General features: G+C 40.5%; 1 protein-coding gene across 1 annotated transcript in view; it reads left to right on the forward strand.

The window, feature by feature from the left end:
• The window catches only part of LOC120852613 (ankyrin repeat domain-containing protein 31-like), a 134101-nt gene that overhangs the window by 108275 nt on the left and 3014 nt on the right, over nucleotides 1–22812 (forward strand). Inside the window, 3 exon segments of the mRNA XM_040225947.1 lie at nucleotides 528–1527; nucleotides 4325–4465; nucleotides 12632–12734. Coding sequence (XP_040081881.1) covers nucleotides 528–1527; nucleotides 4325–4465; nucleotides 12632–12734 — 1244 coding nt within the window.

Consider the following 22812-nt stretch of genomic DNA (forward strand, 5'->3'; position numbering starts at 1 on the left):
GAGTGGGTGCCCTCGCCTTCTCCAGTGCATGAAAGTGAAGAGTGAAAATGGAGTCGCTCAGTCCTATCCCACTCTTCGCAACCCCGTGGACTGCAGCCCACCAGGCTCCCCGTCCCTGGGATTCTCCAGGCAAGAGGACTGGAGGGGGTGCCCTCGCCTTCTCCAGTGCATGAAAGTGAAGAGTGAAAGTGGAGTCGCTCAGTCCTATCCCACTCTTCACGACCCCGTGGACTGCAGCCCACCAGGCTCCCCGTCCCTGGGATTCTCCAGGCAAGAGGACTGGAGGGGGTGCCCTCGCCTTCTCCGGGATAAGCACACTGTCACCTCCTAAAAAAGGCATACTTATTTGCCTCATGTAATGCAACAGTTTGCTCTCAAAGAATACACAGGGCAAAGATAGACTCTTGTGTACTTTGAGCTGATTAAATTTAAATGGACACAGAGTATCTATAAAATCTAAATGACTGCTTAAAAAAAAAAGTTTTCCACTGTTTTTGTATTTTTCCCTTTTCTGTTTCTTTCTACAGGGTGTCCATAGAGTCATTTAAGCATGGAGTCCTGAGGGAGCAACTGGCTAATTTGGCGGCAAGACAGAAGAGCCTCCTACTCGTAGCAAAAACACAGAAAAAAATAAGCCAGAAATTTCACACCTATAAGAATGCTACATCTTTGTCTGGTCTTAGTTTTAGGAAGCTGCCATCAAGCTCAGAAACCGCTAATGAAAAGGACAGGCACGAGTGTATCAGTATGGAAAATTCCATGCAGCCCCAGTCAGGTTCACTTTCTCCTGTCAGCCTTGTGTGCAGAGGCATGCAGGAAACACAGTTGTCTCAGGAAGTCTGGCACGACAACCAAAGTACCCACACTTGTCTAAATTCAAAGACAGTGAGAAGGGAAGAATTTTCTGGAAGTGAATTGAATTCTAAGCAAAATATCAATGACTGTACCTTAGATAGATTATCAAAATCCAGACATTCAGAAGGCACTAATCAGATTAAATTACAATCCCAATCTGTTACTTTTATTGCTGAAGCAGAGTATTCACAAAAAGAGAATGATCTTACAGGTAGTACAGCCAAGGGGCACGTGTCCTTTAGTCCTTCAGCAGTAACTGGCACATTAAAGATTCCAGCAACCACTAGTGTGTCTGCCCACCATGATGTCCGTCCATCAAGTGTCATTTGTGATCAGGCTCCTTCTGATTGTGATCCAAAAGAAGGAAACAGGAAGACAGCTCCCCACCAAGCACCCGGGGGAACATCAGAATCCCTGGCACAGCAAAGGGTTGATGTCTTTGGCAGTCACATGGGGCAACAGCTGAAACCTTACTTTAAAAAATCAGCTCTCACTGTTCCTCATGCAAATGATACTCAGAGCTCCTCCTTCTCTGGGTCTGGCTACCAACATATTGTGAAAAAACCTTCGAACTACAACACAACTCCCAAAAAGAAATGTATGCAGATAAAGGATCTGATATTGCTAGGAAGACTTAATCCAGGAAATAACATTCTGGAATTCAAAACACAGGTATCCTATTGTTTTTTTTTTTTCCCTCTAAAATTATGTAAAATTTATAAATAAGTGACTAAAATGTTGCTGTCACATAGTGTCAGTGTATAGCTCTTATTAGAGGGAAAGGGTTTGGTTGGGCTGTTTAAATGGAGAAACCTGACCATTATATTCTTAGCAAGTGAAAGTGAAAGTCATTCAGTCATGTCCAACTCTTTGCGACCCCATGGACTATACAGTCCACAGAGTTCTCCAGGCCAGAATACTGGAGTGGGCTGCCTTTCCCTTCTCCAGGGTATCTTCCCAACCCAGGGATCAAACCCAGGTCTCCTATATCGCAGGTGGATTCTCTACCAGCTGAGCTTAGAGGAAAGCCCTAGAATACTGCAGTGGGTAGCCTATTCCTTCTCCAGCGGATCTTGCCAACCCAGGAATCAAACTGGGGTCTCCTGCATTGCAGGAAGATTCTTTACCAGCTGAGCTACCAGGGAAGCCTAAAATTGCCCTATTCCTTTTAGTCACGAGCACCTTTGGGCTCTCAGACCAGAATTAGTTATACTCAGCAGGAAGGGTTTTGTGTGTGCTAAGTTGCTCAGTTGTGTCCAGCTCTTTGTAACCCCATGAACTGCAGCATGTCAGGCTTCTCTGTCCTCCACTATCTCCTGGAGTTTGCTTAGATTCATGTCCATTGAGTTGGTGATGCTTCTAGCCATCTTATCCTCTGCCATTTCCTTTTCCTTTTGCCTTCAGTCTTTCCCAGCATCAGGGTCTTTTCCAGTAAGTTGACTCTTCGCATCAGGTGGCCAAAATATTGGACCTTCAGCTTCAGCATCAGTCCTTCCAATGAATATTTAGAGTTGATTTCCTTTAGGATTGACTGGTTTGATCTCCTCGTAGTCCAAAGAATTCTCAAGTCTTCTCCAGCACCATGATTCAAAACCGTTAGTTCTTTGGTGCTCCGCCTTCCTTATGGTCCAACTCTCACATCCATACACGACTAGAAAAACCATAGCTTTGAGTATACAGATCTTTGTCAGCAAAGTGATGTCTTTGCTTTTTAATACGTTGTCTAGGTTTGTCATAGCTTTCCTTGTAAGGAGCAAGCGTCTTTTACTTTCATGGCTGCAGTCATTGTCCACAGTGATTTTGGAGTCCAAGAAAATAAAATCTGTCACTGCGTCCACTTTTTCCCCTTCTGTTTGCCATGAAGTGATGGGGCTGGATGCCATGATCTTAGTTTTTTGAGTGTTGCGTTTTAAGCCAGCTTTTTCACTCTCCTCTTTTACCCTCATCAAGAGGGTCTTTAGTTCCTCTTCGCTTTCTGCCATAAGGGTGGTGTCATCTGCATATCTGAGATAGTTGACATTTCTCTCAGCAGTCTTGATTTCAGCTTGGGCTTCATCCACCCTAGCATTTCACATAATGTACTCTGCATATAAGTTAAATAAGCAGGATGACAGTATACGGCCTTCCACTCCTTTCCCAGTTTTGAACCAGTCAGTTGTTCAGTGTAAGGTTCTAACTGTTGCTTCTTGACCTGCATACAGGTTTCTCAGGAGACAAGTAAGATGGTCTGGTATTCCATCTCTTTAAGAATTTTCCACAGTTTGTTGTGATCCACACAGTCAAAGTCGTTAGCATAATCAATGACACAGAAATAGATGTTTTTCTGGAATTCCCTTGCTTTCTCGGTGATCCAGAAATTGAAAGTGGAAGTCGCTGCTCAGTTGCGTCAAACTCTTTGTGACCCATGGGCTATACAGTCCGTGGAATTCTCCAGGCCAGAATACTGGAGTGGGTAGCCTATCCCTTCTCCAGTGGATCTTCCCAACCCAGGAATCGAACCGGGATCTCCTGAATTGCAGGCGGATTCTTTACCAGCTGAGCTACCAGGAAAGCCCCTAGAAAATGTTGGCCATTGATCTGTGTTCCTCTGCCTTTTCTAAACCCAGCTTGTACATCTGGAAGTTCTTGGTTTACGTTCTGCTGAAGCTTAACTTGAAGGATTTTGTGCATAACCTTACTAGCTTGTGAAATGAGTGCGATTGTATGATAGTTTGAACATTCTTAGGCCCTGCCCTTCTTTGGGATTGGAATGAAAACTGACTTTTTCCAGTCCTTTTGGGTCTTCCTTTTACAGTTTGTTAGGCAGGATTGGAGCAGTGTTCAGTCTAAGGCTAATTATATCCCACTGCAAAGGCAAGACTTCTGTGTATCTACCAATGCCCCATCAGTTTGTTTTTCTAATCTTACTATTGGGAACAGGTGCTGTTTCTGCCCTTTGAGAATGCCAGAGAATGCCATTACATCTAATTCTTTCAGATGGTTCTTTTCCCAGGCTTGGCTAATTTCCTCTTACACATGGCCAATCACAACTCAGCAGGATACTTAAAGAGGACCCTCTGAAGCCCTATAGAGTTCTCTGTCTCTGTGTATTTCTCTCTTCTTCAGTACTCTGTCCTGCAAACTCTAGCCATCATGCCTCCCTGGAGCCTGCTCTGTCTACTCAATTGAGAGAATCCACAGGTTTTGTCTGGATTTCCTATCTCTGTACGAAGACCTGGAAGCTCTCTCAAGGCAGTGAGCTGGGACAGTTGTAGGGCTCACCTTAGCAGTTCCTCAGTTCCCAGTAAAACTATGCGTTTCCCCGTGATGTCTGGTATCTTGGAAACCATTGTTTCATATATTTAGTTTGTCTTTTTTTTGCTTGTGTCAGGCGTTAACATAATTCTGGTCCCCGTTTACTTTATCATGGACAGAAGCAGAAGTTCAGGTATTTTCTCAGTCCTAATTTTTGTTTTATTTTTCACTTCAGGAGGCTACCCACAAAGCCAGTGTTTTATTGAGTGGCAAAATTAAGGTAGAAAATGGTCAGATTTATCAAAACCCAGTCACCTGGCTCAAGGATCTTCTAGGAGGCGACAGTTATGTGACGTGGAATTATGCTTGGAGTAAGGTGGGTCATTCCTAAATTAATCTTTAACTTCATATTTGGTTGGAGATAACATCATATTTTTTTGCTGATAAAACTGTTTCCTTTATTAAAAAGGACGCTGAAAGTTCTCCAAGCTAGTTCTGTGCCCGTGTGTCCCTGCTGCAGCACGCCACGAGCTCTCCCACAGTGCACATTTGCCAGAATGCCACGCAGCAGGGTCGCACAGCTGACCGAGCCTCTCCCTCGTGCCTTACCTGTCTCAGAAAACTGAATGCCCCGATCTTCCTCTCTCATTCCTGCCACCCCACCCCCACAGTGATATCAGGTCCTTGTGATTCCTCGTAGAAGATGCGGGACCACTGATGTATGGAATTTAGTTAATAATATGTTACTAGTATTCTGATAGGATAAAGCAGAATCTTCCCCCAAAGGTGAAAGTCATGATCAAGGAGCCTGAGACTCACATGTTTGAACATAGTCTTACCCATGAATTGCTAGCCTCCCAGAAGGAAAAATTTCTGAATTTTTATTCAGACTTCCCAGACTTACTAGTCTCCCCCTTCAGCTCTGTCTTCTGATTTATAAGCCCAGTTTAATGACCTATATGAAGAGTATTGATGACTAACACCCTTGAAGTCTGATGATCAGCCACCTCCAGATGTCCATGGCACCATTTCAGGGAACAGTGTTGCAGTGTTTTACCCAGGAAAGTGTGAATCATCAGACAGATACCATCACTGTTCTAAAGAGTTGCAAACACCTTCAGCCTCCACTAGCCATTATAGTAAGCCTTAGTGCACCAGGAGTAAAAGGTGCTTTCCTCTCCCCGTTTTTGTCCAGCTTGGCGCTGCACACCTCTTTGCTGGCTTCTGTCTCAGTTTTTGTCCCTAAACTATGAACTCTGGTCTCCCGGACCTCTGTTGCAGGTGTTTCCACAACAGTTTTCAGTTCCTTCACTTACATGAGCACATTTAAAATTTTCTCTACTTTATTGTCTCTCTGTCTTCCTCTTTTCCTGTAATTTTTTTTCTTTTGACCACTCGAGTCGCCCGCTTTCAATTCAACCTGCTTAATGCTTTCCATGGTTTTATAAATTACATTTGCGTGTTAGTAATTAACATTCTACCCATGGAAATCCCTTTTTATTGCAAAGCTTCTTAGAGTTATGATGGATGATACTGTTTTGCTGAAACTGAATCTCTGCTCACGGAGCGAACGTGGTACTAGTTGCTGTAGCGAGGTTCTTTGGAGTCTGACATGCCTGTGCCTAGTGATGACTCAGTCTTCCCACTCTCTATCTCTGTTGGAGTTACTGCATTTTCTGGTTTTGCACATCTGGCTGGGATACCATTTGGCCCTCACTCTGTACGTATATGCCTCGTTTACATATCACATTGCCTCTGGTCTTCCCTTATTAGCCATGTAAATTAGAGTCATACTGTTTCACATCTACGTGATGGTGAAGCCAAATACAAACATGGGCACTAAAATTAGGGCAATTCTTGGATATGAGATATTCATACAGATTATCTAAGCAAGATTAGATCTTTAAAATTATCCTAGAAATAGAAATAGTTTCAAAAATTATGAGAGGGCACTCATGTACTATTCATAAATAACACAGGCTGAGAAACTGAGTTTGTTTACAATTTTTTTTAAAGCCTCCTTTAAAATTTCCACAGTAACCTTTACCTCTTCTTATCTTGGGGTAACTCCTGACTTCACAGTCCCTTCTTGATGAGGGCAGGTTTCTACTGCCTTGGTAAATGGGGACATTTTCACTGACTAGGTGGTGTGGGGATGTAGAGCCAGGTTGTCAGGCGAGAATTGCCAGAAAACTAGGTCTCGACCTACGTCAACATCCACGTTGACAGAATGACAGAGCCACAAGCCCCAGAACTGACTCAAGTCTACCCAGGCAGCCGAGCTGATGTATGGCCTTGCCAGGGGAGTCCTCATGCTCACCCCGCCAGGCAGCACACGCTCCTCTCGCTGCTGCAGTCTCCTGGAGTGACCTAGTGCCGGTTCAGTCTGAGGCCTGTTCATTGTTATCTCTGTCCATTGAATCACTCCTGCTTATGGAAAGTAGATTTTTAACTCGATGTATTTTCTTAAAGCTGTGTTCTTTGAAAGCGTGAATTATCCCTAGTGATATGTCTGGGGCTTACAGGGGACTCAGGACCCCTAAGTCTACTAAGGTAAAATTTTACCCACCCCTAACTGATTAAAAATATACTTTAAATTTTGAGATACAGGTGAAAACATACTGAGCCTATACGTTAATAAGGGCATAGTGCGTGTTGGATATTATCAAGGCAATAATGTGAACGAAACCCAGTCTTTCTTCTTTTTATATACTTGCAGATAAACGTTATGATTTTTGAGGTATAGTCAGTTGCAGTGGTACAACATAGTGGTTCACCATTTTTATGTTATACTTAATGTAAATTTATTGTGAAATCCCCAGAGCTTATTTACCTCATATGTGGTCACCTATACCTCTTAGTCTCCTGCCCCTATCTTGCCCCTCCGGTCTTCCCTCTCCACGCTGGTTGCCACTAGTCTGTTCTCTTTATCTATGTCTGTTTCTATTTTGTTACATTCATTTATTTTATTTTTTGATTCCCCATGTAATAACAGAATACTTGTCTTCTTCTGTGTTTTTTATTTCACATAGCATAAACCCTCCAGGTCCGTCCGTGTTGTTGCGAATGGCAAGATTTCATACTTTTTTATGGCTGAGTAGTATTCCATGGTACATTTACACCACATCTTCTTTATCTATTCATTTGTTGATGGACACTTAAAGTGAAAGTGAACATTGCTCAGTTGTGTCTGACTCTTTATGACCCCATGGACTATACAGTCCATGGAATTCTCAAGGCCAGAATACTGGAGTGGGTAACCTTTCCTTTCTCCAGGGGATCTTCCCAACCCAGGGATTGAACCCAGGTCTCCCACATTGCAGATGGATTCTTTACCAGCTGAGCCACAAAGGAAGCCCAAGAATACTGGAGTGGGTAGCCCATCCCTTCTCCAGTGGATCTTATCGAAGCGGGGTCTCCCGCACTGCAGGTGGATTCTTTACCAGCTGAGCAATCAGGGAAGCCCCGATAAACACTTAGGTTGTTTCTGTATCTTGGCAACTGTAAACAGTGCTTCTTTGATCATTGCAGTGCATGTTCACCTTTTTTGAATTAGTGGTTTTGTTTTTGGATGTATACCCAGGAGCAGAATTGCTGGATCATATGGTAGTTTTAAGTTTTTGAGAAACCTCCATACTGTTTTCCATTGTGGTTATACCAGTTTTCGTTCCCACCAACAGTGTAGAAAAGTTCCCCTTTCTCCACAGCCTCGGCAACATTTGTTATTTGTGTTCTTTTTGATGATGGCCATTCTGACATCATCAGGTGTGAGGTAATACCTCAGTGTGGCTTTGATTTGCATTTTTCCTATGATTAGCAGTGTTGAACATCTTTTCATTTGACTGTTGGCCATCTGTATGTCTCTTTTTTGGGAAATTTTCTATTCAGGTCTTCTGCCCATTTTTTGACCAAGCTGTTTTTTGATACTGAGTTGTATGAACTATTTATACGTTTTGTATATTAACCCCTTATGGGTCATATCATTTGCAAGTATTTTCTCCCCTTCAGTGTCTTCATTTTGTCAGTGGTTTTCTTTGCTGTATAAAAGCTTTTAAGTTTAATTGCTTATTTTTTATTTTGTTTCCTTTGCCTTAAGAAACAGATCCAAAACAATATTGCTCTAATTTATGTCAGAGATTGTTCTGCCTGTGTTTTCTTCTGGGAATTTTATGATTTCCAGTCTTACATTAGGTCTTTAATTCATTTAGAGTATACTTTTTGTATATGGTGTGAGAAATGCTCTAATTTCATTTTTTTTACATGTTGCTGTCCAGTTTTCCCAGCACCACTTAGTAAAGAGACTATATTTTCTTCATTGTATATTCTTGCCTCCTTTGTCAGAGATTAATTGACTGTAAGTGCATGGGTTTACTTCTGGGCTTTATATTCTGTTCTGTTGATGTGTGTGTGTGTTTCTGTGCCTGTTTAAGACTGTTTTGATTACAGCAGCTTTGTAGTACAATCTGAAGTCAGAGAGTATGATTCCTTGAGCTCTATTCTTCCTTCTCAGTTCAGTTCAGTAGCTCAGTCGTGTCCGACTCTTTGCGACCCTATGAATTGCAGCACGCCAGGCCTCCCTGTCCATCACCAACTCCTGGAGTTCATTCAGACTCACGTCAATCGAGTCATTGATGCCATCCAGCCATCTCATCCTCTCTTGTCCCCTTCTCCTCCTGCCTCCAATCCCTCCCAGCATCAGAGTCTTTTCTCAAGATTATTGTAACTATTCAGGGTTTTTTTGTGTTTCCATACACATTTTAAAACTATTTATTCTAGTTCAGTGCCATTGGTATTTTGATAGGGATTGCATTGAATCTGTCGATTGCCTTGGCTAGTGTGGTATTTTAAAAATATTAATTCTCCCAGCCCAAGAACACAGTATATCTCTCCATTTATTTGTGTCATTTTCAGTTTCTTTTCAATCAATGTCTTACAGTTTTCCACGTATAGGACTTTTGCCTCCTTAGGTAGATTTATTCCTAGGTATTTTATTCTTTCTGATGCAGTGGTAAACAGGATTATTTCCTTAGCTCTCTCTGATAGTTCATTGTTAACATACAAAAATACAACAGGTTTCTGTATATTAATTTTGTATCCAGCAACTTTTCTGAATTCACTGATGAGCTCTGGTAGTTTTCTGGTGGTGGTTTTAGTGTTTTCTATATATAGTATCATGTCTTCTGTGAACAGTGACAGTTTTACTTATATCTTTACAATTGGGATGCCCTTTATTTGTTTTTCTTGCCTGATTATTGTGGCTAGAAATTCCAATACTACGTGAATAAAAGTGGCAAGAGTGGTCATCCTCGTCTTGTTTGTGATCTTAGAGGAAATGCTTTCAGCTTTTCACCATGACTATGATGTTAACTATGGGTTTGTCATAAATGGCCTTTGTTATATTGAGGCATATTCTCTCTTTGCCCTCTTTCTGGAGTACATTTTTTTTAATCATAAATGGATATTGAATTTTGTGAAAATCTTTGTCTTCATTGAGATGACTGTATGATTTTTATTCTTCAGTTTGTTAATGTGGTGTATCACACTGATCAGTTTGCAGACACTGAAATATCCTTGCAACTCTAGGATAAATCCCACTTGATCATGATTTATGATCCTCTTAATATGTTGCTGGATTCTGTTTGCTAGTGTTTTGTTTAGGATCTGTGTGTCGGTGTTCATCAGTGATACTGGCCTGTAATTTATGGGACTTTTTTGTGATATCCTGTCTGGTTTTGGTATCAGGGTGATGCTGGCCTTCTAGAATGAGTTCGAAAATGTTCCTTCCTCTGCAGTTTTTTGGAATAGTTGGAGAAGGATAGGGGTTCACCCTTTTCTAAATGTTTGGTAAAATTTACCTGTGAAGCTCTCTGGTTCTGTACTTCTGTTTGTTTGTTTGCTGTTCTAACATTTACATATTTGGCTGCACCAGGGCTTAGTTATGACTCGCAGGATCTTTGCCCTTTAGCTGCTGCCTGTGGGGTCTTTAGTTGTGGCCTGTGAATTCTTAGCTGTGGCACTGTGGGATCTAGTGTCCAGGCTAGTGATGTTAACATGGGCCCCCTGCATTGGGGGCATGGACCCTTACCCCCTGCACCGCCAGGGAAATCCTTGTTGGGAGTTTCGTGGGTTTTTTTAAATGTTTGTTTACTTGCTTGCCCACGTCGGGTCTTAATTGTGGCACACAGCGCCTTACTCGTGGCATGTGGAATCCAGTTCCCTGGCCCAGGATCACACCCAGGCCCCCTGCACTGGGAGCATGCAGTCCTAGCCACTGGGCAACCGGTCACGTCCCCCTGTTGGGAACTTTTAAATTACTGATTCTGTCTCATCACTGGTAATTGGCCTATTCAGATTTTCTGTTTATTTCCAGTTCAGTTTGGGGAGACTGTACATGTGTAAGAACTTGTCCATTTCTTCTAGATTGTACATTTTATTGGCATGTAGTTGTTTGTAGTAGTCTCTTAAGATCCTTGGTATTTCCGTGGTATTGGTGATAACTTCTCTTTCGTTTCTAATTTGATTGACTTGGGCCCTCTCTCTGTTTTTCTTTGTGAGTCTGACTCACAAAGGTTTATCAATTTTGTGTATCTTTTCAAAGAACCAGGTTTTAGTTTTGTTGATCTTTTCTGTTTTTTTGGTCTCTATTTATTTCGGCTCTAATCTTTTTGATAGGTTTTTTTTGTTGTTGTTGTTCTTTGTTCTCTGGTTCCTTTAGGTGTAAGGTAGGTTGTTTGAGTTTTTTCTTTTTCCTGAGGTACGCTTGTATCACTATAAACTTGCCTGTTAGAAATGCTTTTGCTGTCTCCCGTAGATTTTGGGTCATTGTGATTTTATTTTCTTTTGTCTCTCGGTATTTTTTGTTTCTTTTCTCATTTCTCCAGTGAACTATTGGTTGGTCAGTCACACGTTGTTTAGCTTCCAGTTGCTTGTGTGTTTTGCACTTGTTCTTTTTCTTTTTTTTAGTAGCTGATTTCTAGTCACTTAATACTGTGGTTAGAAAAGAGGCTTGATATGATTTCATGTGCACTTTGAAGGTACATTCTTCTTTTTTTGGATAAATGGTCAAAATCCATTGTTTTCCCCTGTTTATTATTTGGAGAAATGACAGAAGGCATTTAGTGGCCTCAGTGCTTCTTCTTCCACTGCAGGTAAAGAGGGTTTAACATGCTGAGTAGGCCAGGTCTGTTCCATTAACACGTGAGGCTCTGTTTGAGCTATAGGTCTGCCTAACCATTCCATGCTCCTTAGGCCACCCTTGCTCCCTTCAGTAACAAGCACATGTTGGGCACTGAGGGTGTGCTCAACAGTATGCCAAAGGGATGTTTCTCATAAGCATTATCTCTTTTACTCCCCACAACTTAAAAATCTGGAGGTACTCAAAAAATTTAAGAATCCTGATTAAGATCTGGGACTTCAGAGCTTTTTTCCTATACTGTCAGGTACTATGTGAAGTGCTAGAAAATAAAACTTAGTATGATATAGATCTTTAGTGAAAACAGACACATTAATACATAATTTCATTTAAGAGGGTTTAGTGCTTGACAGAAATATAAGCACAGAGGTTATGGGGTCCTGTAGGAAGGTCATTACTTAAGCATCTCTGGGTGAGCATCCTGGAGGAAGGGGTGTTCAAGTCAAGGCTTGCTGGGTTAACCATAGTGAACCTAGCTTGTGGGATTATGTTATCAGACTGCTTTTGATCCCTGGGTCGGGAAGATCCCCTGGAGAAGGAAATGGCAATCCACTCCAGTGCTATTGCCTGGAAAATCCCATGGACAGAGGAGCCTGGTAGGCTACAGCCCATGGGGTCACAAAGAGTCGGACACGACTGAGCGACTTTACCTTACTTTACCCACTTTAGAACTCAGTCTGGAGAAAGCAAAGACTCTTGGGCTCAAACATTTCTGGCAGGTATTTGCCAGTCTGCCTCAGTCCAGCCCATTTTTATGTATGTATTTCTAAGCTCTGAACTTTGGGGCTGATAAACAATAGCTAGGTTTACAAGCAAACCAAGGGCAGAGGTTGGGGGGAGAGGAAACTTTGATGTTTAGACCTGAAATGCTGTTAATCTAATCAGTTGCATGTCTGCTTTCTTGAAAAGTACCATTTTACTTTTATGGCTTAATTTTATTAATGCAACACTACTTTTTTTATGTTGTAAAGTAGCAGGTACTGAATTAATATTTGTTGAATAAATGAATGTATGAGAGAATTAATGATATACATCAGAGATCAACAGTTTTCTCCATAAAGAGACAGATAAGAAACATTTCAGGCTTTGTGAGCATAGATCTCTGTCAAAACTACTTGATCCTTTTGTAGCATAAAAACAGCCATAGATGTTAAGTAAATGAATGGTATCACTGTGTTCTAATAAAACTTCAGTCACAGAAAAGATGGCAGCCCACATTTGGCTGTGAGTTTGCTAATACATAGTATACAACAGTCAGTACTCTACTGGAGTTACAATTTGCAAGAGATAGGTGCATTTGCTTCTTGTGATTTTGTATGATTTTGAAATTCTGTGTTTACTTATGTGCAGATAACATACCAGGGAAAGGAACTTTTAAAGTATGTTTCTGAGGAATTACCCATGCCTCCAGACCCAAACTTGGTACCTCAACAACATCAACCTCGTCTTCCAGGTATGTGCAGACCAAAACCTATTTCTTAGTTGTGGAAAACGACACCCTAATCCACTGAGAAGGCATTTCACTTGTCCTTTTTTTTTTTATTCAGATTAAATTCACCTACTGTTCAGATAACCATTTTAAAGTGAACAGTTCAGTGGCATTTAGTACGTTGATATTGTTGTACAATCACCACCTCTGTTCGAAAAGAGTTCCATCACCTCAGAGAGAAACCCATACCCATTCAGCAGTGACTTCCCATTCTCCACTCCCTCCTATCTGTGGGAACTCCCGGTCTGCTTCCTGTCTGTGTGGATTTGCCTATTCTGAATATATTACATAAACGGAATCCTAGTATATAAGGCCTTTTGTGTCTGACATCTTTCACTTAGCATAGTGCTCTCAAGGATTGTCTGCACTGTAACGGCTATGAGCACCTCATCCCTTTTTATGGCTTCCATTATATATATAATGGAATTTGTTTATTTATCTGTTTATTCATTCTTTGATTGACATTTGGGGTTCCACTTTCTGGCTGTTGGACAGTACTACTATTAACAGGTATATACATATATTTGTATGTACCTGTTTTCAGTTCTTTTGGATATATACCAAGGAGTGAATTGCTATATTACTAATATATATTATATATTTACTTTTTTGAGAAACAGCCATATGTTTTCCACAACAACTGAATCATTTTACATTCCTACCAGCTGTGTACAAGGGTTCCAGTTTTTCCACATTCCCACCAAAAATTATTTTCTGCTTGTTCACAGCACTCCATTTAAACTCCATTTAGCTTAATTTCTAGAAGAATAACCCTTTCCTCACAGCTCCTTTCTCTGTGAATCTATGATGTACTTATTTTAGGTAGATTTCTTTTTGTTGGAATAAATTTATTTCACCTGTATGTAAACAAGGTATTTAATAGTCATGGTATTTTTTTAAAAAATGCATATTAAATCAGATAAGTTTGACTACATCCCAGATATAACAAAGTGCAGGGAAAGAAATGGGCATATCAGCAATAAGATTTGTTTTTAAATCTGTACGTTATCCATGAGGCCCAAACAATAGCAGCGACTAAAGTAGTGCCATCTGAAAGAAACCTATAATAGATCAGTTAAAACCCATCTCACAGTAGCAGCAGTTCATTTTAACAATAGTATGGCAGAGAATACATATGAAAAATTCATCACAAGACAGCCAAGTCTTCAATAATGCAACTTCATGTAAAAACTCAAGCTGCAAATAAAAATTGGTAAGGTAGATTTTTTTTAAGTGTCATAAAAGGGAAATGGCTTCCCAAGTAGTGCTAGTGGTAAAAGAGTTGCCTGCCACCGCAGGAGATGTAAGAATCACTGGTTCCATCCCTGGGTTGGGCAGACCCCCTGGAGGAGGAAATGGTAACCTACTCAAATATTCTTGCCTGGGAAATCCCATGGACAGGGAAGCCTAGCAGGCTATGGTCCATAGGGTCACAAAGAGTTGGACATGGCTGAAGCAACTTAGCACAAAAGGGAGAATGATATTTTTCCTTCTTTTCAGGCATGATTTGATTAGTTTCCCATATTTTCTAAAAAATAAATACTAGATACTAGAATAAAGCTTTGCTTATCAATGTAGACTGATACACTTCATTTGATGGAATAAACCTTCAGAAAACTGAGGAGAATGCAATCTTCAGTCAGCAGTCGATTGCAGAATTGTTGGAAAGGCCAGCGCACATTTAGGAAACGTGGACGTAACTAATGCTGTTACCCTCCTCTACTGCAGCGTTCCTCTTTTCCCCCCAATGTCCCTTTCTTAGACCAGCTGGGGACAATATATGAGGAAAAGAGGTACAAAACAGAAATGATAATTCTGTAATAACCAGTCAAAAATCAAACAGGATTACTGTCACCAGGCCCCTAACCAGGGCTTCCCAGGGTCACTCGCTCCCTTAACAACAAATCCAATACTTCAGCACGTTCCTAACTTTACACAGAGCCCTTTGTCTCAAAAACTGGCTTCAGAATAAGATGCATTTCCCCAAGTTTTCTAAGGATAGCCTCAAAAATGTTTCTCATCATTTTGGGGAAGCTTGTAAAATAAAACAGTTGTGAAGAAGTTAAAGGGTTTAAGGAACTGGAAGGAGTTGTGATTCATGGCCTTTGGTTCCTAACCCTGACTGCAGTTCTACCTAATCTTGGAGATGAGCCCAGGACCCAGAGTTTTTAGAAGTGATTCTTAGGCAGCCAGCCTGACTGCTGACTCTGAATGACTAGTATCTGATTTCTTATGCAGGTAATAATTTGAAAATTCTTTATATTCAGGCCTTCACTTTGATTCCAAAGCATACCCGCCCCAGGGCTTGCATACTCACATTCTCTGTCCCTTCCCCTCTCCCTTTTTCTGTCTCTCTCTGTCACACACACACACACACACACACACACACACACTTTTACTTCTTGAAGGAAGATAAGGAAACCTTTCTCCTAGTTTTATCCTTGAGAGTCAAAGCAGAAATACAGATTCTTCCTCATATTAGAAAGGTTGTCTGCTCCTCAGAGTTTCTAGTTCCAGGCACGTATCCCCCAGCCATACGTCTCCTTTCTCAGAGGGCTCATAGATCACCTGCTAAGTGAGCATGAAATTTGAAAAATGGATTCTGCTTCTGTTGCTGGCAGTATAAACAATTTGCTGTTACTAATTTCTCTCCAGAAATCCTGAATTTTCTTTCCTTTAGAAATTTCAGCTGTTAGCACTAATTTGAGAACTGTGGAGGCACCAGTATGCCAAGTAGCATCTTGCTACCTTGATCTGGACCTAGGAATCTATAAAACAGGTCTGTAGGCTGCTGTTGAAGTTTTATTTAAACATTCCTTGATTTAGGATTCTTTTGTACCTGGTTTTGTGGTACCTAAAAGAAATCAAAAGACCTGGCAAGTCAGAAAAATGTAAAGCCTCTACCTTATTACAAGCAAGGTTGCTGTCTTATTTCTCCAGAGATATACAGATGACCAATAGGAACATGAAAAGATACTCATCATTGCTTATTGTTAGAGAAATGCAAATCAAAACTACAATGAGGCACCACGTCATTGCTAGAGGTGGCCATCATTAACAGGTTTACAAATAAATGCTGGGGAGAGTGTGGAGAAAAGGGAACCCTCCTACACTGTTGGTGGAAATGCAAATTGGTGCAGCCACTGTGGAAAACAGCATGGAGGTTCCTTTAAAGATCAAAAGCAGAGCTGCCCCATGACCCCGCAGCCCTACTCCTAGGCATGCTGCCGCCGCCGCCAAGTCACCTCTGTCCTCTCCGACTCTGCGCAGCCCCATAGACGGCAGCCCACCAGGCTCCCCCGTCCCTGGGATTCTCCAGGCAAGAACACTGGAGTGGGCGCTCCTAGGCATACATCTGGACAAAACTATAATTCAGAAAGATACAGGCACCCCTGTGTTCATAGCAGCACTGTTTACAATAGCCCAGACATGGAAGCAACCTAAATGTCTCCTGACAGCTGAATGGATAAAGAAGGTGTAGTAGAGGCTTCCCTGGTGGTCCAGTGGTTAAGAATCCATCCTGCAATGCGTGGGATGTGGATTTGATCCCTGGTTGGGGAACTAAGGTCCCACATGGCGCAGGGCACCTAAGCCCTCATGCCGCAACGAAGACCTGATGCAGTTAAATAAATACTTTTTTTTAAATAAAGAAGGAATGGTATATATGCACAATGAAATACTACTCAGCCATAAAAAAGAATGAAACAATGCCATTTGCAGCAACGTGAATGGACCTAGAGATTATCATGCTAACTGAAGTAAGTTAAACAGAGAAAGACATATACCACTTGATACCACTTATGTAGGATCTAAAATATGATGCAAATGAACTTATTTATGAAACAGAAACAGATTAACAGACATAGGAAACAAACTTATGATTACCAAAGGGGGAAGGGGTGGTGGTGGAGGGACAAATGCGGAGTTTTGGATTAGCAGATACAAACTACTAAATGTAAAATAGATCAACAGCAAGGTCCTACTGTATAGCACAGAGAACTATATTCAGTATCTTTTAATAAACCACAATGAAAAACATATCATGTGTAACTGAATCACTTTGCTGTACATTAGAAACTAATACATTATAAATCAACTATACTTTAAAAAAAAGAAGTGATGGCCCTTCACATTTTCTCCTCCAGAAATTTAAGAGAACTATTTCTCTTTACTCCTCATCCAGTTTACTTCTGTTAATACATATCATTTTGGATTCATGGTATCAAGAAAATCCTGAGTCATGAAGATAAGAGATAATATGACTTTCTTCAATAAGTCAGAGATAATGGAAGAACTTTTTATTTTTTTGAGTTCTACACAAAAACTAGTTAACTTGGCAACACAAGGCAACATATTGATAGACTACAGGGTATTAAAATGTGATATATTAACACATTTTAGGGTATATGTTAAGTCTAATAAAAGATTTTAAACATACCAAAGCTAACCTTTAAAAATGAAATTCTGTTGATGAAATATTGATTGAGTCCTTGAAGTATTTATCTCTAAAGTCCTTTTAAGCTTTAAAATGGAGTGAGTCTGTGGTGCATTTTCCCTTAAAATTTCACAGCTTCCTCCCAAGCCTCTCTCTCTACTGCATACCTGGCTATAGTTCCCTTTTGTGTTATTGAGGGACTCTTCATTGATATTTCAGTATATATTGGAATAGGAAAAAAGGAACATTCCCAAAACTTCTACATCATTTGTGAACACTGTGTATAAACATATTGATATATTTTTCATAAAGTTCTCTGAAAAAGCATTATGTTAATATAGATCACATTTCATCATTTACCTGGAAAGTCAATTTTATATGTTTATGTCCCCTCTTACCATAGTACCAAGACACTCAAAACACCTGAAGCTGAGTGTATTTATCTAAGCAAAACAAAAAGGTGTCTCCTGAGGCCTTTTCTTTTCCCAAGCTATCATGTAATGCACACTGATTATATATAATTTATAATTTTCTTTCATGAAGATCTAACATCACTAGTTCATTTGGAAATAGAACACAATTTTTCTGTTCTAAAAAGTAGACATTTTTGTTTTGAAAAGTCTTTGACGTGTGTGTAATCTGTTGTAAATACATGACTTTAAAGGAAGAGTTTTATTCATTTTAGTGCTGTTATTGTGCTTCATTTCTCTGTAAAAGAATATGTAATAGAAGACAAACATTCACAGGTGCTTCTGTTTGATGTGGTTAAAGTTAAACACCCAAGGAAGACGGTTGCCTGATAACAGAGCAGTGGGTGTTTCTTTCAGCTCCTATTTAAACTCTTTTGCTTCTTCTTCACTATTTTAACAGGTCATTTTTTTTTTTCACCCTGGTAGTTTACATCTACTGATAGAGAAAGAAAGAGAAGAAAACAAATGATCTGTTGAGCACTTGCCATGCGCCATCCCCCTGCTGGATTATGTTACATACATTAGGGTAGATAGGAGCTTCTTTTCAGGATGTGAACTCCAAAGTTCACATCTGTACGACAGATACACAGAAAACCTGAACACCTTACATGTACAATCAAGTCCCTCAAACCCAGTTCAGCTTAAAGAACTGCCTGTTAATTTCAGTTTTCCCCTGAACAATGAAGGCCTAAATAGTTTTAAACTTCTAAATATTATGATCAAGTCTGTTTCTTGATTCCAGTCCAGTTTTCACAGATGGCTTTTGATTTTATCAGCGTAGTGAAAGTCGCTCAGTCGTGTCCAACTCTTTGCGACCCCATGGACTATACAGCCCATGGAATTCTCCAGGCCAGAATACTGGAGTGGGTAGCTGGGCCCTTTTCCAGGAGGTTGTCCTAACCCAGGTTTCCTGCATTGCAGGTGGATTCTTTACCAGCTGAGCCACCAGGGAAGCCCTTCAGTGTAAATATATGCCAAATTATTAATTTAGTTTTAGATATCCAATCATATAATACTCTATCACCATATGTATCCTTTCACTTCACTTCAGTTGCTCTCCATGTCCGACTCTTTGCGACCCCATGAATTGCAGCACATCAGGCCTCCCTGTCCATCACCAATTCCCGGAGTTCACTCAAACTCCCATCCATTGAGTCAGTGATGCCATCCAGCCATCTCATCCTCTGTCGTCCCCTTCTCCTCCTGCCCGCAATCCTTCCCAGCATCAGAGTCTTTTCCAATGAGTCAACTCTTTGCATGAGGTGGCCAAAGTACTGGAGTTTCAGCTTTAGCATCATTCCTTCCAAAGAACACCCAGGACTGATCTCCTTTAGAATGGACTGGTTGGATCTCCTTGCAGTCCAAGAGACTCTCAAGAGTCTTCTCAAAAGCATCAATTCTTTGGCACTCAGCCTTCTTCACAGTCCAACTCTCACATCCATGCATGACTACTGGAAAAACCATAGCCTTGACTAGACGGACCTTTGTTGGCAAAGTAATGTCTCTGCTTTTGAATTAGGATCCTTCATTTAGCAGAAGGCATTGAACTTTGCATTTAAATAGCCATAATAGAATTTTTCCCCATTATAACTAGAGCAGATGTATTTTTACAATCTATTAAAATTATTCTTAATCATTTCCCTTTGATTGGAATTATATTTCTGATTCAGAATGAGAATGTATACATGAGTATATTCATTTTCATTTTTAACTAGAGTAAGTGATGTTTCATCCCATAATCTTAATGAAGTGTAGAATGGTTCATTTGTAAGCACAAGTTCTCGAAGTCTCAGTTCAATAATTTTAAAGTTAGAAGTGAACTTTTAATACATCAACTGGTCTTGTACCTGTTTTACAGATAATGAAGCTTGAGAGCAAGAAAAGTAAAATGGGTTAGGGGTGTGTCTAAAGTGAACTATCAGTTAAAATAATGAATCTGATTATTTTTTGGTTTTGACATATCAAGAGAATAAAAAAAAAACACAGGAAAAAGAACAGTAAAAGTTAAAATTATTTTTAAACTAACTAGTTTTTCATTTTTGAAGTGCCAGTTTCGGCAACTAGATAACATGAATGGTTGCATGAGCCCATTCCTTTGCCTACTAGTGAATCTAGCGATTCAGTTTGAGCAGACTTGTGCAGAGTAGCTAACATGGAGTGATACTACTTGAAGGAGATTTATTTCTCCCTACCCTGTCCATGGGCAGAATGTCTCCTTAGCTGTGCCTTTCCTGTTGGAGATTAGGGTCAAGATGAGCCAAAGACCCAATTAAATGGCTTTCTTCCTGACTGTACTGGGTGGCTAAATGTGCTACTGTTCAGAAATTTTATTTACTGGTCTCAGAGGGCACTAACTTTGTCTAGGGAATCTACCTCAAGTAAAAGTGAAAATTAAAGGGAGAAGGGCTCCTACCTACCAGTGGGGTGATTCGGTAGTTTTCACAGTGCTGATGGAATAAATTTTTTGTCACAAAGCTACAAATAGATGTCCTTGGTTATCATTGCAAAGAAGACAATTTCTTGACCAAATAACAAATTAAGTTAGTGTTTCTCAAGGTTCTGATTTCTCCTTTCCTCACTCAAGAATTCTTTCAGTGATAGAACTTTTAAAATCCTCGTATTCCTCTTTGTTTCTTGGAGGCTTCAGGACCAGGAGGTGTCTGGCCCCTTAAGCAGAACAGAACTTCTGAGCACCAGTCCACACATTAATCCTCCCCAGAGTGAAAACTGGGAAAAATGAATAGTAGATCACGTCAGATGGCTTAGACTCCATGTGTGTGTCTGCTCCTGGTGTTATAGCATCCTGCCTGTGAGTTCACGTCATTGCAGATCACAGCAGCCACGGCACAGGAACAATTGCTAATGGACCCAAAGTAAAATCATTTCCTATAAAGTATATTATATTTAAGCATTTTACATGCAATATCTGAATCTTGCTGCTTCATTCCCTCTCAGCTACCACCTCCAACATGACTGTCTGGGTTAGAGTGGAAGCAAAACTCCAGTGTCTGGGAGCTTCCAGTTTGGAAGCAGGTCTTTTAAGTATGTCCTTTGTGCTTTATTTGTTCCCATCCTTCCAAACTGGCCCAGAGCTTGATGGGAATAGTGAGGCTTGTAGTAAGAGTATAGACTGCACTGGTGAGGCCAGACTTGTTTTCTTTTCTATTTAAGTGCCTGTATTTTGTGCAACCTGCTAAGTACCTACTAAGTAACAATGAATGTATTGAATACTATAAATGAGTTATTAAATTTAAAAAATCTCAATCCCAGTTTCCCACCTACTTGGATTCTTTCCCTGTCTCGTCTCACATGGTTGTGCAAAGAGTAGAGTATTGAAAATTGATGGACAAACGTGTGCTATACTGTCAACACAGAAGCAAGCTACAGAAGGCTGTAATCTACCTTGGGTGGTTGTGGTTAGTTACCTGGTTAGGAGGGGAGGTGGAACAAGGGGAGGGTTTCAGGAAAACCATGCCTACAGGCCGAATTCAAAGTATGAATAACAGTAAAGCATTAAGAGCTCAGCTCTAAAAGCCCTGAAGCCAGGAGGCTTGCAGAGTGAGCCCAGACGCGGACCCATGGAGGAGACTCGTAATTCTGTCTGTACCTGTGTCCTCAGCTGCTGTTAATAACAGATTATTATTATTTCTCAGAAGACTGATAATACATCTCATGATGTATTTGTACTCATTTTATGTACATATAGTATACTACATATATATTTAATTTTTTATGAAAAGAAAAAGTGAAGAGTTTTTAAAACATTATATACTGGCATTGAGGCATTCAGATATGCTTTCATACGTGGTATGGAGAAAAGGTTTGTTCAGCTTCAAAAAAGGAAGGAAAGTTAGTGAAGCTCTTTGTCTTTAACTTTGCTGAATGTTACTTGTCTGGAATGATTCAAATGATTTTGAAGCTTGTACTGTTATGTACTAGGATAATATAGCAGTTGTATAGTTACTTACCACAATTCAAACCAGGATCATACATTTGAGATTAATCCGCTGCATTCTTACATTTCCTTACATGGGGATTACTCTGTTTAGCTCAGTTTTCTGTGTATATGTGTGTTTTTTGTTTGTTTGTTTGTTTTGTGGCTCGCCTGGTCTCAATGTATCGAGAAGTAGATAACAACAAAGAAACTTGGAAGTGTTAGAAGTTGTGGTCAGCCAAAGTTCCGGCTCCTGGCAGCACTGGCAGGAATGAAATGGGTGGGAGTGAGTGGTGGACGGAGCTCAGAGATCCCTGGTGCAGAAGAGGAGGCAGGGGAGAAGGGAGAGGCAGCAGAGGGTGAGAGAGGCAAAGGAGATGAGAGCAGCGGTTTTGTAGAGTGACCTCTGATTTTTCCAGTCTGGTTATTATGGAAAAGAGGCTGTACTGTGAGAAACGAGGAGATGTTCTTAGTACTGTATTTTCTGGTGTGATATGTGTGTTCCCAGGACTTCTGTCCATGGGTTTACCAAGGAAGTGGCACCGCCCGTTACCACGGAGCCCCTTGCAGTTTTACTAAAGTCCTGTGATTACAGGAAATTCAGAAGTAATTCTAATTACTAACAGTATGCTAACAGTAAGAAGTGGATCTAGGAGTGGGATTTTGGCTGCCATGACCTCTGTCCCTTTGAAAGAGAAGCCATGTGAAAGCAGCTACTAGCTAGACTATCAACCAAATAACCCTTGTGGATACTGTCACAGCTAACCTGTTGAGAAAGTTATACATCAAAACCATCACACCCTACTGACTTTAGTGATAAAGTCAGCACTGCTTAATACAAACAAACAAAAAACAACAACAAAAAGAGGAGATGGGCCTAAAATGGTCCCTTTCTCTCAATTTATTACAGCCCATGAGGGAGAGAGAAACAAATCATCTCCAAGCAAAGCTTGTTTAGAGTGCAAAACAATGTTGAATAACACTTTACAGTTTTACAGAAAGCTTTCACATTTCTTACTTCCTCATTTGACAAAGGTGATGAATGATGGGAATGGTAAAGCAAAAGGAAAAGAATGTTTAACACTCAGTTCATTTCAGTCACTCAGTCGTGTCCGACTCTTTGCGACCCCATAAATTGCAGCACGCCAGGCCTCCCTGTCCATCACCAACTCCCGGAGTTCACTCAGACTCACGACCATCGAG

Source organism: Oryx dammah, unplaced genomic scaffold (genome assembly GCF_014754425.2).
Source record: "Oryx dammah isolate SB20612 unplaced genomic scaffold, SCBI_Odam_1.1 HiC_scaffold_26, whole genome shotgun sequence".
In the NCBI taxonomy this organism is placed as follows: Eukaryota; Metazoa; Chordata; class Mammalia; order Artiodactyla; family Bovidae; genus Oryx; species Oryx dammah.